Source organism: Uloborus diversus, chromosome 3 (assembly GCF_026930045.1).
Source record: "Uloborus diversus isolate 005 chromosome 3, Udiv.v.3.1, whole genome shotgun sequence".
Classification (NCBI taxonomy): domain Eukaryota; kingdom Metazoa; phylum Arthropoda; class Arachnida; order Araneae; family Uloboridae; genus Uloborus; species Uloborus diversus.
In genome coordinates, this window is record NC_072733.1 from 73,034,813 (window position 1) to 73,049,568 (window position 14,756).

The 14,756-nt window shown below is 31.3% G+C and overlaps 1 protein-coding gene across 1 annotated transcript; it reads right to left on the minus strand.

Annotated features, from left to right (window-relative positions):
* Positions 1–12,436: 12,436 nt before the first annotated feature.
* Positions 12,437–14,537, minus strand: LOC129218795 (uncharacterized). The gene is made up of 3 exons (XM_054853117.1): positions 13,388–14,537; positions 12,701–12,842; positions 12,437–12,554 (listed from the first exon to the last, which is right to left on the minus strand). Exons 1-3 carry the CDS (start codon positions 14,535–14,537, stop codon positions 12,437–12,439), a joined length of 1,410 nt encoding a protein of 469 aa, XP_054709092.1.
* Between the last annotated feature and the right edge of the window lie 219 nt (positions 14,538–14,756).

The window sequence follows — 14,756 nt, forward strand, 5'->3', positions numbered from 1 at the left end:
CATCTAGAAAGGACCATAATATGCATTTTAGCTCAGGTGCTTGCCAAAACTACTTTGGAAAGAAATATCTGGCTGTGATCTTAATTCCACTTCCAAAGCATATGAAGAAAATTTGATCCTCTGTGTGCTGGAACTATCCCTAAACCATCCATATAAATTTAGTCTCTAAATACTAGATCTTTACTTTGTTTTTGTTATTTTATATAATTATATGTGCTGAAGTTGAGAGAATTATTGTTTTTGCTTATTTTTTATACAAAACTGTCTTAATAGAACATGCCTTACAAATTGTTTTAATATTGCATTTCTCAGTACAAACTTTTATAATCCCAATGATGACTTGTATATAGTCTTGTAAACAAAATACTAAATACTTTTTAAGAATGTTTATTACTCTGATGTTTAACAAAGCTATGAAGTAAATGCTTAGCACATCATAATTTTCTTCAATTTCTCATTTTGATTTTAGTTGGTTTTTAACATTCAGCAGATATTCTGATTTGTAAAATGATTCTGAAAAATGTATTGTTTCTTTTGAATTGTTTGTTTATATTTTTAGCTCTATGAACAGTTGTGTTATCCATTTCAAAATGATAGTATTCAAAAAATTTCATTGAGTTGATCTTTACATGTACAAGAGTTAAAATTTAAACTTTGTTCAGGGAGTTACAAATTACTTTTTGTTATATGTGAGTATTTGATGAATGTATGGTTTATTGTGTGTTTGGAGAATGTGAAATTTACCCCTTTGTTTAATTGAGAAAGGGAACTAGTCAATTTTGGGCTGCAGATTGTAAATTCATTTTGGATGCATAGTTTTAGTTCTCAAAAATATAAAGATTTTTTTTTTCTGCTCTCTCTTTTTTCCCCTCATAATGCACTTTAAAGATGATTTTCCTATATAAAAACTCATTCTTATTGATGGAACAAGTTTTAATTTTGAGTAAGACTTATATTGATTTTAATTTTTATTTTTGAATTCAATGGAAAAGTATGCAATATATCAAATGCTTTACTTACAATATTTTAAAACAAAATTTCTGAAACAAGACACCCTTTTTTTTACAAAGCATTTTTTTAGTAGGAATTAATTTCTATAACTATAAGATTCACAATTCAGAGGAACAGAAAGTTATGGTTGTGCCTTGGATGTTTTTCTACAAAGAAGCAGGTGGTTTTTAGTGGTTTTTAATGTTTGCTTTGCATTTTTAAGTATTATATCTTTCAATGGTGCATTTATCATGTTAGTATATCTTAACAAAAAAACCTTTTAAGTGTCCTGATTTAAGCTTTACTTTTCATTTTATGTCCTATTCTGGAGCATAGAAAATTAAATGTTTCAGTGTTAATTTTGTCTGATAATTTTGTCCTTTTCTGGAATATGGAGCATTAAATATTTTCCTGCGCAGAAAAACTAAAAGAAGCACCATTGTTAACCATAAATTTTTTGTTAAGTCATTTCATGATGTACATTGTCTTCCATTTTTTTAAAAATATCTAAACAATAATGTCTTGTGTGTATTTGGTTTTTGAATATTGATGTGTACTGTAAAAATTACATTTTTACCTGGATCAAAATGCTAGGTTTTTTATTGGCTGGATCTTTATTGATGAGTTTCATTGAATATTATTTCTCAGTATTAACATAGCCTAAATTAGTTGGTTTGTCCATTGTCCATTTGAAAAAGAAAAAGAAGAAATTGAAAATTACTAATACAAACTTTTTCGTTTGTGTGTGCATATATGTATATTATGAGTTAAGTATAAAAGGCTTCATATTAGTTCATTTCTAAAAATGTCTTGGTATTATAAATAATATGCTTCATGAGCAATACTATTTTTCTTGTCTCAAATTCAGTTCTTCATCTTTTTTTCTGCCTATGAAAATACATCCAACTTTAAGAACATTTCACCTAGAGAAAATAACTAAATACATAGAAGTTGATTTGTACCAATATACATTTATAAATAGGTATTTAAAACTTTTTTCAAATGATATTGTTCTGTAATAGCTATGCAATGTTTTGCTTCATGATGGAGCATTAAGCATTTGTATTACCAAATGTGTGCTTGTTCTTCTGGATTGTGGTATCCTTGTTGCATGAGTTTTTCTCGAGACAAATTAAACTCATATTTATGTATACAAATATTCTTGGACAAAATGAAAGCTGTGATTGTAACATTAAGATAAATAATTTTTCCAATGGAAATTGGAGTAGCATTCCACTCTTGCGCTTCAGTTTTTCCTTCACATGTGTGAATATTTCACTATACATGTGAGCTTCACTTTAGGAATCTTTGGCTCTTACGAGAACAATAAATAGGTTTGTGCAAATTATTTTGTTTTTCTTTCTCTTTGAGAACTGAAAAATGAATTTGAATGGTTCAATTTATATTTTTCTGCACCTCTTGAGTTTAATGTGAAGCAAACTTGCATTGTAAATGCTGTTTTGTGATGGATGTATACACCTGTCTTATTTTGTCGGAACACTTCTTTGAATGTAAGATTTTTTAGCCAGTCAAAAGATTTTTAGTTATTATTGATGAGTGAAAAGTTCAGTCAAAAAAAAAGTAATATGTTAAATAAACAGCTTTAACTTCATATGCCACTACTTTCATCAAATCGCACTATTGTTTCATTTGATTGCTCAAACTTGTAATTTTCAAGTTCATTGTACTTCCTAGAAACATGAAATAGCCATGCATTAAAGCTATTGTTTGAACTAACTAGAAAACTATGATTCAGAATCTGTACCATTTTATAAGCTATCAAGAAACAAATGATAGAAATGATAAAATTGTCAAGAAAAAATATGATGTAATTTTTTCAATACAGGAATGCAAACTAGTCAACAGAGCTGCTAGAATTGCTTTATAAAAGAAAAGTGCAAATTGTTGATATGATTACTATTGGTGTATTTAGATCAAATTTTTGCTTATATCTTTGATATTTAGATGGTTTAGAAGACATTTTCCATTATTTCTTTTCTTTATGCTTTGCATGTTTTCTAAATATAGTTATTACTTATTCCAAGGTTTTAAAGTGGAAAATGAGCTTTTAATAACTATTTTGTTATAATTAGATGTGATACTTTCTTTTTCTTTTTTCAATTTTGTATTATCATATTTATGTATATTGTGTACGTAGAAATGGTACAGACAAATTCTTTAAAAAATATATGATTTAAATTTTTTGCAATTGTTGCTTCAACATGCTAGTTTGTACCTCCACGTGTATGGGACTATACAGGTAAATTTTTGTGCCCCAAATTATCACTCAGTTTGTATTATTTCTTGACTGTATCAAGTGAACTTTATGTGTCAGGTATTTACTTGTCAAAAATATTTCTAAGTCAAATATTCAAAATATGCTACAAAAAATAAAGAAAGCTTCTCATCTTACTCTGATATTGGTTTTGAACAAATGTATTTTTATGTGCTTTGTTTGTTCTAAATGCAAAATTTTTGCATTTTATTATTATTTATTAATAAGCAAATTTGTCATGCTCATTACTTGTACAAAATGGTTTATACTACTAAATATTTAATGTGTTGTGTGTTTTATTTCTCAAGAATTGCTTCGACTCTAAAAACGAAATTAAAAAACAATTTTTTGATTACTCATCTACATCCTTTTACTTTTCATCTTAAAGTAAAATTACATATGCCAAATTCATCTTCTGAGAATTAAGGTTTCTTTAAAAAAAAAACTAATATGTTTGGATTGTTCTTTCTAAGTTATGTTCAGTACTGTGTATATATACTTTTACACATTTAAAGAACAATCCTCTAATTTCTGGCAGAGTACTTCAAGTTTTTTATTGATTAAAGAAAAAAGCCCAGATACAATTGACTTATGTTGTTTCCAGTTGAGGAATTTAAATGAAAATTGTGCAAGGATGTTTGTCATTTTATAAATATGAAATTTTAATCCAAGTGTATTATGTTTTAATATGATTATTTTATAAAAATTCTTAAATGCATGGTGCATTTTAGTCTTCAAGTACAAAGATAACATTTTAAAGCTTCATTGTTTTTTTATTATGAGGCAAATTAAGAAATTTTATCTTATATTTTATGTATTTTATGTCATTAAACCTAGATTTTTTTATGGACCAATGCTCCAGTTAAATTGTGTAGTGTATATAAAATGTTGATGGTGGTTGGGGATGTGTGAAGCAGTTAGATTTTAACTGATTAAGAAAATTTATGGTTTGACTATGACATTTTTTTTTTTTTTGTAAAAGAGCTCCCAGATAAGTCGCCAAAAAAAAATTTTTTTTTTTTTTTTTTTGTTGCTTTTGAGCATATGAATGCATATCACTCAATATACCTCTTATTTGTGCAAAAGGAAAATGATAAATTTGTTGTGTTTAAACTATGTTTTGTTCTGATTAACATTTTGTTTTATATGAAAGTTTACTTCAAATATTTTCATTTGTAAAATAGAACATTTGTAGTTGGGGTTGTCTGATCAGTAAATGAAGCACTAGAGCACACTTTTCATTTTGAGTAATTCCTTGCATTGTAGAGAACACTTTTTTAGAAATGTCTGGAATTGAAAAATTGGAGTGCATCTCAGTAATTAAACATGTCTATCAATGTGCACACATAAAATTTTCTAGTCAGATTCTTTCGGGAATTGTATGAAAGGAACTTACTGTTACCAATTTATAAAAGAAAACAAAAAGTAAACCTTAGTTTTAAAATGTACTAACCACCAAGATTGTCCACCTCCTGTCTCACTTGATCCACTTTCGCTCCAACCAGGAATATTAGCATGTCACCAACCAATTCGCTTCTCACTCATTCCAGAGGAATTATTGGCAATAAGCAAGCTGCTTCGTACAGGAAAAAGGCAGCCAATGATTAATGTTCTAAATTGATTACTGCTAATAAAAGTCAATCAAAAAAGAGCACAACCAGTCTAAGCAATAATTTGTTGTTCTTTAGGAGATGAGGTTACAGAAAACAGACAGACACTGACAGATTTATATAGTGGAGAGACATAGTTATGAACAATTCATTCACTGGTAGACTACCTTATACTGCAATGTTATGTATTATTTTCCCCGTTTATGATCCTATTGATGTTGTAAAGCACATGGGTTCAATTATTTAAAAGTTGTTTTGAATTTACTATGAAATTTCAATTTTACTATCAAGTCTCATTCTAAAAACAAATCTGAACTGTTTGTCCACTGATTGGCCTGCTTTATATTGTAATACTATTTTTATTTTTCCTGATTTTGCTCCTTATATTGTAAAGCATGTTGTGTTAAATGTTTAAAAGATGTTTTAATTTTCTATGCAATTTTAATTTTACTTTTAAAGCATTACTTTTTTAAAGTAAATAGTAAGTGTTTGTTCATTGGTTGACCAACCTCATATTGTTATGTATTGTTATGTTTTGTGTATAATTTTTCCCTTTATGCTCCTCTTTTTGTTGTAAAGCACATGGTGTCAAATATTTACGAGTTGTTCTCATTTTACTATGGAATTTTAATTTTTTGTTTAATTCTACTTTTCTTAAGTTTGCTCTACAAGATTATTATTTACATGTGGAATTTTAAAAGTCCAATTTGCAAATTTTATAAATACCTCTAAGAGCAGCTACGGCAAGCAAGTGTTTAAAATATTAATTTTTTGAAGCACTTTCAAAGTAAAAAAATATTAAAGAGAACCCTTTTTCACTTGCAAAAAAAATGTTTGAATTCAAAAACATGAAACTTTGCTTGCAACTAAGTGATAGTGTACTGCTTGAGGATCTATAATATTTGATAAAACAATGAGGTTTCATTTGATCATTACTATTTCAAAAATAGTGTTTGTAGGGAGGGGGGGGACTTTAATCTTTCCAAGAGGGTGGGAATGAACTTCCCACCAAATATCTCAGTTTTAAATGTTTACTGTTTCTATTTCAATTAGTTTTAATGAAAAATCTTAGTGATTTTTTTTCCTAAAAAAACGCCAATCTGGAGAAGATTTTAATGTGCTCCTGTTTTAAAAAAATACAGTAAAAAGTTAACTTTTGTTTACATTTTTAAAAGAATAATGTATCACTAATAGGAAAGCAAAAAACTCCCTGTGGTGATTTTACTCCAGAAGCTCCACCCCCTCAACAAAAAGTAAGAAAACTAAAGGTAGCATTGGTTTGCATTTTTAAAGAAATATAGCCGTGGTTTTGGAAAAGAGTAAATGTTCATTTGTTCATTTTAGAATTTTTATATGTCTGCTGTTTCCAAATATCTGTGTTTATTCCAAATTTAGTTGATTTTATTTAATGACCTAAATTAATTAATTTTCCTACACCAGTCTCAATCAAAAAAATATTTCAATGTACTACTGCTGAAAACACTTTTTAAAGGATTAAAAATTTATTTGCTTTTTATTACTACTTATTTTAACGCAGAAGTTATTGACACATGAAAACTAAATTTTAATTGCATGGTATTAAATATGCATTTTTCTGAATTCCATGCTTTCCCAGTTTAGTTTAGTAAAAGTTTAATTAATCTAAATTTATATAGTGCAAAAGTTTACTTCTAACTTTTTTTTTTTTTTCATGATCTTGTTTGTTGATGTTTTCTTTGAAAATTTCCATTTCATTTGCTATTCATTCTTAATTAATGTTACATATTTTTTAAAGCATCCTCCTTAACACACAATGTCATGCACATCTTGTAAAGCTCTCCTAAACAAAAGTCAAATAACTAAACATATGATCACCTATTTGACAATTAGTTTCTTAACTTTTACTGACACACACCCATGAACTTATAAAGCTACTCTATGTTGGTACTTTAAATTTTAGTATTCTAGTCTAGTTAATTTATAAGACTTCTTGTATATTTTTAAGTACCAATAAAATTATAGCTGGGGATTAGGTATCCTTTATTTTCAGTATGCATATCTGGTTTTCAGTTTTATTTGTCTTATTCAATAGGCTTTGACATCTTGAAGACTTTTCTATTTAGATGTTTGGTTGTAATGGTTAGTACTTAAGCAAAGCAAAAAGAACAGTATACAATCAAATCTCTGTTAATATTAATAATATTTCTTTATGTCATGCAGTTAAGACTATTTATTTTGGTATAATAAACTTCTATACACATGTAATGAACTTCTATACACATGTCAGCTATTCACTGCTTATTTAGCATGCAGTTTGCCATCTAAATAATATTTTAACTTTTAAACAAGGAATTAACCTAATGCTATATTGCATTTTTCATGATGCATCACACATATAGCAGTTACCTTTTTTTTTTTTAAATACTTATTAACTTTATTACGTATAATTTTAATCATAGTATATATCTTTCTAGTGATTTTTTTTTCTCACCATTTTGAAAATCATCAAAATTCAGTTAAGAAAATTATAACTATTGAAAGGTGTTTTAAAATTCTTTCATTTTCGAGATAGTGTCAGCAATAATAATTCTTATTTGTGCACTCATATGCAAAATGCTTTATGTAAGCTTTAATTTTGTGTATAATTTATCATTATTCAGGAATGATGTTTATGATAAAAATTTACCCTAATTTGTCGGTTCTACATTTTGTGGTTCTATAACCTCAAACTCAAAACCATTTTAAAAGATTTAAAAATTCTCACTTTCAGAAAAAAAATTGCTTACAAATATGCATTTGCTTATACAGCTTAGCACCAAAAAATGAAACAAGAAAATTCTAAAATACTCACAATGAAAAGTATTTAAGTGAATAACTTTTAGTAATACTTAAATGTTGCATCCCACCTTCAATTTTAGTTTCCATTCTATTAGAATCAGATTAAAATTTATGCAACTTAAGAAAAAGACTAGTCTTTTGCTGTTAATATGTAACATTTTCATGCTAGATATTATATCATTTGAAGCATGTATATTATCTTTATGGTACCAATAAACTTTAGGGGTGATTATTTCTTACAGGTGTTTTCCTGATTTATTCTTTTTAGCGAAGCACAGATTGGGAAATGCTAGTCATTTATTGAATTATAACCTTAAGAAAATATATATATATTCTAATATGGAACTCACATGTTATTTTCTACAGTTTAAATTTACAAAAGGGGGATAGAAAGAAATCCAACACTTGATGTCTTATTTTCAAAAATCTCTTTAAAAATCATAATGTCTGAAAAATCAATTGAAGGTGCTCTAAAATGTACCATACAGGTTTTTTGTTTCTTTTTTTTTTTTTTTTTGTAAAGAAAAATTGTTTTTTCTTAGTTATATTGATTATTAACTTTACCATTTGATAGTTAACCATTTAATAATTTACTTTTATCTTCATAATCACCAAAAACATTGCAAACAAATGAACGTTGTTTACACTTAGAAGAAAAAGTACACTATTTTAGAAACTGTCCGTATCATCTTTTCAAACTATAATTTATGGAAAACTGTTCTAAAACTTTTCTGGTGTCACTTGTATGTAATGTGATAAAAACGTTTTTTAGGCAAATTTGCTTAAAACCTATTTTTCAAAAGAAATTAACCAGTCATTATTGAAGCATTTTTATGCTTGTAATCTTGTCTTCTTTTCTTTTGTTTTCCCTCCGGCAACAGCTTAATAACTTTTACGCATTAACTTATCCTTAGAAAACTGGAATTGCATGTGAGTAATTTATCTTTCTATGTTAGGTTTTTTTTTATTTATTTATTTTTTTTATGTATGTATTTTTAAGAAAAGCATTTTGTTTGCTTCATCTAAAAAGATTTCAAGATTGAATTTGTCACTTTTTTCTTTGGGTTATAATATTTAGAAAGAAAAATGTTTTCAGTGTTGTTTTTCCTTTCGTTTCTTCTGTTTTTCTTACTGTATTGCAAAAAACACTATATTATCTTTTATTTCCCATTTGTCAATGTAATATGCGAAATAGTGCTGAAAACTTGGTTTTGTTATGTTTTATTAAGACTTTCTTTTTCTTGTGACAAATTACTGATTTGATTGTACCTGATTACTTTTAAATTGATTTTATTTTCATGCCTTTTTGTTTTCCTGCATTTTGTATACTTTGTCATGTTTTGTATCTATGAGTTATGTAAGATTTTTTAACACCCTATATTTTGGGCAACGATTTATATGAGGTATTACAGATATAATGGATGAACTCAACATGGGGTCATTTTTTTTAATTATTATTTACTCTGAAACTTTTGATACATTTTTCATGTTGAGTTGGCTTTTCTTTTCCTCTTGACACATGCAAAGACCAATTCGAATCAGATTGTTAACTCTTATGGTAATACTTTACTAACATATTTATCTGAAAAATATTTTTTGTTGAGTTTACCCTTTGTTCCTGTGACGTCTCATATAATGCAAAGTTAATACAAATTTCTCTTATTGTGTTCAACGAATAAACTTTTCTTTTCATATAATTTATTTCAAACATTGCTATTTCTGAGTGATTAATGTAAATAAAAATCCTCCTAGTAGTGCTTTTGCACTATTAAATTGCAAATTTCTAAATTTGTGATGCTTTCTTTTAAGTTCATAAGTTGACAGTAAAACTTAGCTTAAAAATTATTTCAGTATATTTCATTTATTTGGAAAGTAAAGAAATAGATGACCAAACAATAAATTATTGTTTGGACTTTTTACGTATTTGTAGTTCTATAAACTGAAAAGGATAGCATTAGTAGGAATAAAATTGTGATCTTTTGCCCCCAAAACAATGATCTAGGTTTCTTAAAGTTTTTTCTGAACACAGTTGAAATAAATTTTATTTACTGTCTCTAATATTTTTTTTAATACTTAAATTGTTACATGGAACTATCTAAACTCCATTCCATCATATTTATTTTTATTTATGGAAAGCACACACATTAGCTTTTCTATATCTTTTTTACTTCTTTGATTTAAATATCAAAATTTTTGAAGATAAGTTATATTCTTCTCTAGGAGAGAGGTGATTTAAAATAATACATCAGGATTGACAAGTGTTTTTGAAGTTGCATTAATGTTTCCAAAAATCTTGCTTTGAAATATACTATATAAAAAAAAAGGCATTTGAGGCAGTGAGCAGCAAAGGGATGTAAGTGGACAGTTTTGAGTAAAACATGTTTAACGATAACATCCTAGGTAGGCTTTTATTGAATTATTTTTTTTTAATCAAGTCCTATAGCAGCACCTACCAGTGCTACTAGTACTATCTCTTGCTCCAAGACAGAGGAGAGGTTCCCCTGCACTTTGTGTACTGGTTATCTCCACATTTTTAATTTTGTTACTTACATTTCTTTTCTTCTCACTGCCTCATTTGTTTCTATGAAACAGCTGCTTTTACAGTTTAATTAAATTTGATGTTAGTTCAGGGGTACATTCAAAGGGAGAATTCAGAGATATACTCCCCTCCAAAACTCAGAAATATATCATTTTTGACCATAGAAAATAACAAATTATGTCTAGAGCTGCAGAGTCAGAGGGAAAATGACCCACTCCAGGAATTTTAGAGACTTACTCCTTTGTCCCAAAATCAGTCCACCTCCACAGCCCTGACCATATCCCCAACCCAAATTTGACCATATCTTCTTCCAAAAAAAAAATTTTGGCTGTTCCATCAATTAGAATGATACATGAAAGACAATTCACGATGTCCTAGTTAACTTTCATTGCTCTTAAGTGACCATATCCAGAGGACCATTTTATAGGTGATGATTTTATTGCTTTTGTTACCATATATTTTGTAGAATAGTCTTTCAGTAAGACCGCTTGGGTTAAATTTGCTTTAAAATAGTAGATGTGTACAGTAGACCCTCATTTTAAGCAGATTCATTCTAAGCATATTTTATTCTTCACAATTTAAGATTTGACATTTTAATTTTGTTTCGCCAATAAGTTTAGATTTTGAATGAAATGAAGGAGAAGGGCGCTCAGTAGAGCCAAGCACTACGACCAGAGGTCTATTGTACTAAACCCCAAACAGAAGTCCTAAAAAAGACCAGTAGCCAAAGCAAAGATTAGCAGGCATTTAATGGGAATATCATAGTTCTCCCACGGATCAAGCAAGTGGCGGCCAAGGTGTTCAAACCTGTAGGCAGAAAAGGCATCCCAATCACACAGAATGTGTGCAGCAGTTTCCTCGTGAAAGCGACGGCCTCTACAAATTGGGTCATCAGTGACGTCCATTTTAGTAAGATGCTGGTTCAAGGTACAATGATCAGTAAGGAGGCCGATAGCCTTTCTGACGCTGTTACGATTCAGACTTAAGAGCTCCTTTGCCCTAATATTAGGGCAACCTCTATTAAGTTCTTTGGCCTGCCACTGTCCATCAAGGTTGTGCTAGTTATAGTACTGTTTTCTACCAAAAATATCAAAAACAGCAGTCCTAATAAGATTTTTCAAAATCCCAATTGCTGGCTCAGGGCCAACAAAAGAAATATCAGTGCCTTTCCAAGCAAGATAGTCAGCTTTATCATTTCCCTGCATTCCAGAGTGTCCAGGTACCCAACAAAGAGTAACCTTGTTCAGTTTTGCAAGATTGCAGAGCAAATATAGCAATCCCAAACAATTGGATGTCAAAACAACCTTCTTAAGTGCGTTTAAGGCAGCCTGACTATAAGAGCATATATGAACACAATGGTCTCTATAGCCACGACTCAAGCAAATACCACAACACACCAGGATAGCATAAATTTCAGCCTGAAAAACAGAAGTAAACTTGCCCAAAGGACAAGAATACTAAATACCATCACCGGGACAAAAAGCCCCAGTCCTTTCATTCATTTTAGAACCATCGGGTGTACCAGAGAGTGCAACCTTTACCATGAGATAAGGCAATATCTCTCCAGTCACTCCGAGAGGGAAAGATAACCTGATATGGCTTGTCAAAAGCATACTTGCCAAGCATGTAGTCACTTGGCAGGCCAGAAAGAGGATGACGAAGTACATCCTCATCAAAATTTTTCCAGGAAAGGTAACAAGAGTAGGCTTTCCATTGTTTTGAGGGTTTAAGCCTCTCCATACACAAAAAAAAGCTTCAGCTTCAATCCGGATATGGAGCGGGCATAAACCTAAAAGTAGTTCCAGCGCAGCAGTAGGCATTGTCCTAACACATCCAGTCATGGCTATGCAGATCATCCTCTACAGCTTGTTGAGCTCATTTCTAGCAATGTCAACTTTGGTTCTTGACCACCAGACAATAGAGCCATACGTAATGATGGGACAGATGACCATCTTGTAGATCCAATGGATAACCCTGGGGCTGAGCCCCCAGGTTCTTCCACTAGCTTTCTTGTAAGACCAAAGGACCTTACTAGCCTTTGCTAGACAGTAGGTGAAGTGCTTCTTCCAGTTCATCTTGGACTCAAAATAGATCCCACGATACTTGACCTCGTCAGAGCATCTGAGAGTTTGTCTAAAAAAATAATATTACTCACCTGGATTGCTCTTTTACATATAAAAGCAACCATAGTGGTTTTAAGAGGATTTACTGCAAGACCCTCAGAATGACACCATCTTTCCTTTGCACTTTAAACCTTGTGATAATATTGACAGTGTCCAAGAACTTGCCACTGGCCACAATGATGACATCATCAGCATAGCCACTGCAAAAAAGGCAGAAGAAGTAATGCTTTCAAGCAGTGAATCAACAACAAGACACCAAAGGATAAGTGAAAGAACACGAGCCTGTGAACATCCAGCATTTGCGTGAACAGTTAAATCGACACCTCTAAGAGAGGCATTGACAAACCGATACCGTAACAGATTTTCAATCCAATTAACAATAGTTACATCAATACTCCTTCTAGCAAGGGCCCTCAAGATAGTAATAACAGGTACTCTATCAAATGCACCTTTAATATCTATGAAGATAGCCAGAGCTAACTTGTTGTCTTTAAATGATTTCTCCAAAATAAAGGAGAGTATATAAGGCAGTTTGAGTAGACCTCCCAGGCTGATAAGCATGTTGAGAAGGGGAGAGAGGAGAGGCTTTCAACACTCTCGCCCTAATATGTCTCTCAACTAACTTTTCCAAAGCCTTCAATAAAAAGGAGGTGAGACTAATAGATCTAAAAGACTTAGTCACATAGTAGTTATCTTTTCCAACTTTTAATATAAAGATAACCTTGGTATGCCTCCAAGCAGTTGGAACGTGTTCGAAAGCAATGCAAGCTCTAAAAATCCTACAGAGTACAGGGGCAAGAACCTCAATGCCCTTCTGAAGAAGGGCAGGAACAATGCCATCCATATCAGGAGTCTTGAAAGGCTTAAATGAGTTAATTGCCAAAAGAACCCTTTCATAAGTGACAATACTTCTGGCGCAGTCCCATTTGCGTTTTGTACACCAGATAACAGGTAATGTGGCCGAAGGGAGTGGGCCATCTATAACATTTGAACCAGGAAAAATGGACCTTTATCATCTCTGCTAGGGTATCACCTCCAAGTTCAGTGAAGCTACCGTCAGTACGCTTTAATATATTTAGATCGCAGTTCCTGTCTCTGGTCATGAATTTTGTTATTCTGGCCATAGCAGGAACATCCTTAATATTATTACAAAAATTCCTCCAGGAAGCATATTTAACATCCCTGATGGCTTTATTGTAATCAGTGAGGATGCTTTTATAAGTATCCCAATCACCATTCTTTTTAGCTCTGTTGAAGAGTTTTCTGTATTTGCTGCGTAGGTCACTGATCTCGCTAGACCACCAAGGAACTAACCTTGGCGAGTCAGTGACGTTAGCCTTGCAGTTCTGGTAGTAGGATCGGAGAATGGCACGTTGCAACTGGTCAACAGACAACTCCAAATCCAATAATGAATTAAACTTACCAGACAAACCATGAATAGTCGACTTGAGGTCCTCCTTAAAGGCATCCCAGTTGGTGTTCCTGGGATTCCTATAAGGGAAAGTATGCCTCTTTAGACCTGTAACAGAGAAAAAGATTAGTCGGTGATCAGATAAAGGGTTTTCATCAGATACCTTCCAATCCATAACCTTATCAACACAAGAATTATTGCAGATTGTAAGGTCAATAACTTTCCTATTGGATGTAACAAAGGTAGGTTCATTGCCTTTATTTAGAAGACAAAGGTCATACATTAAGATATCCTTCAACAAGTTATCACCACGTTTGTTACAGTCGCAGCTGCCCCAAACAACATTGTGAGCATTGGCATCACAACCGATGATGAACTTCTTATTGTTGCTTTTAGAATTCTCAATGAGCGCCTTCATGGTCTCAGAGAGAGGTTCTTGCTTTACGAAAGGTAAGTAAGCAAACATAATTTCTTCCTTATGTCCATCATCTCCGTAAGTGGCCTTGACGGCAACATTATCTCCGTCTAAGTACTTAATGAGATTGACTGCATTTAACCTAGTGCAAACAATAATGCAGGCTCTGGATCTAGCACAGGTAAGATCATAGTGCAATTTATGATCTTTAACATTTAGACCAAAGATTTTACCATGTCCGGTCCAATGTTCCTGAACCAATGCAATATCAAAATTGCCTCTAGCCATCCTCCTACTTAAAAGAGCAGAAGCAGCACAGCTATGGTGAAGATTAATCTGCGCAATCTTAATGCCCATAGCCATAACAGAGAGAAAAAAAAAAAAAAAAGAGAGAAAGGGCAAAAGCCCGTCAAAGACTAAGTGGGCTTAACAGCCACCACCCCCTCAGATCGAAGTAGGCGTGAGAATCTCATCAGAGCCAGAGTCACTTTCTAACATGCTGAGAGAGCACAGTACTCTTCTTCAGAGCTACTTACTCTTGGGATTTCCTCCTGTGAAGGGGGGCCCTGCTCCTTT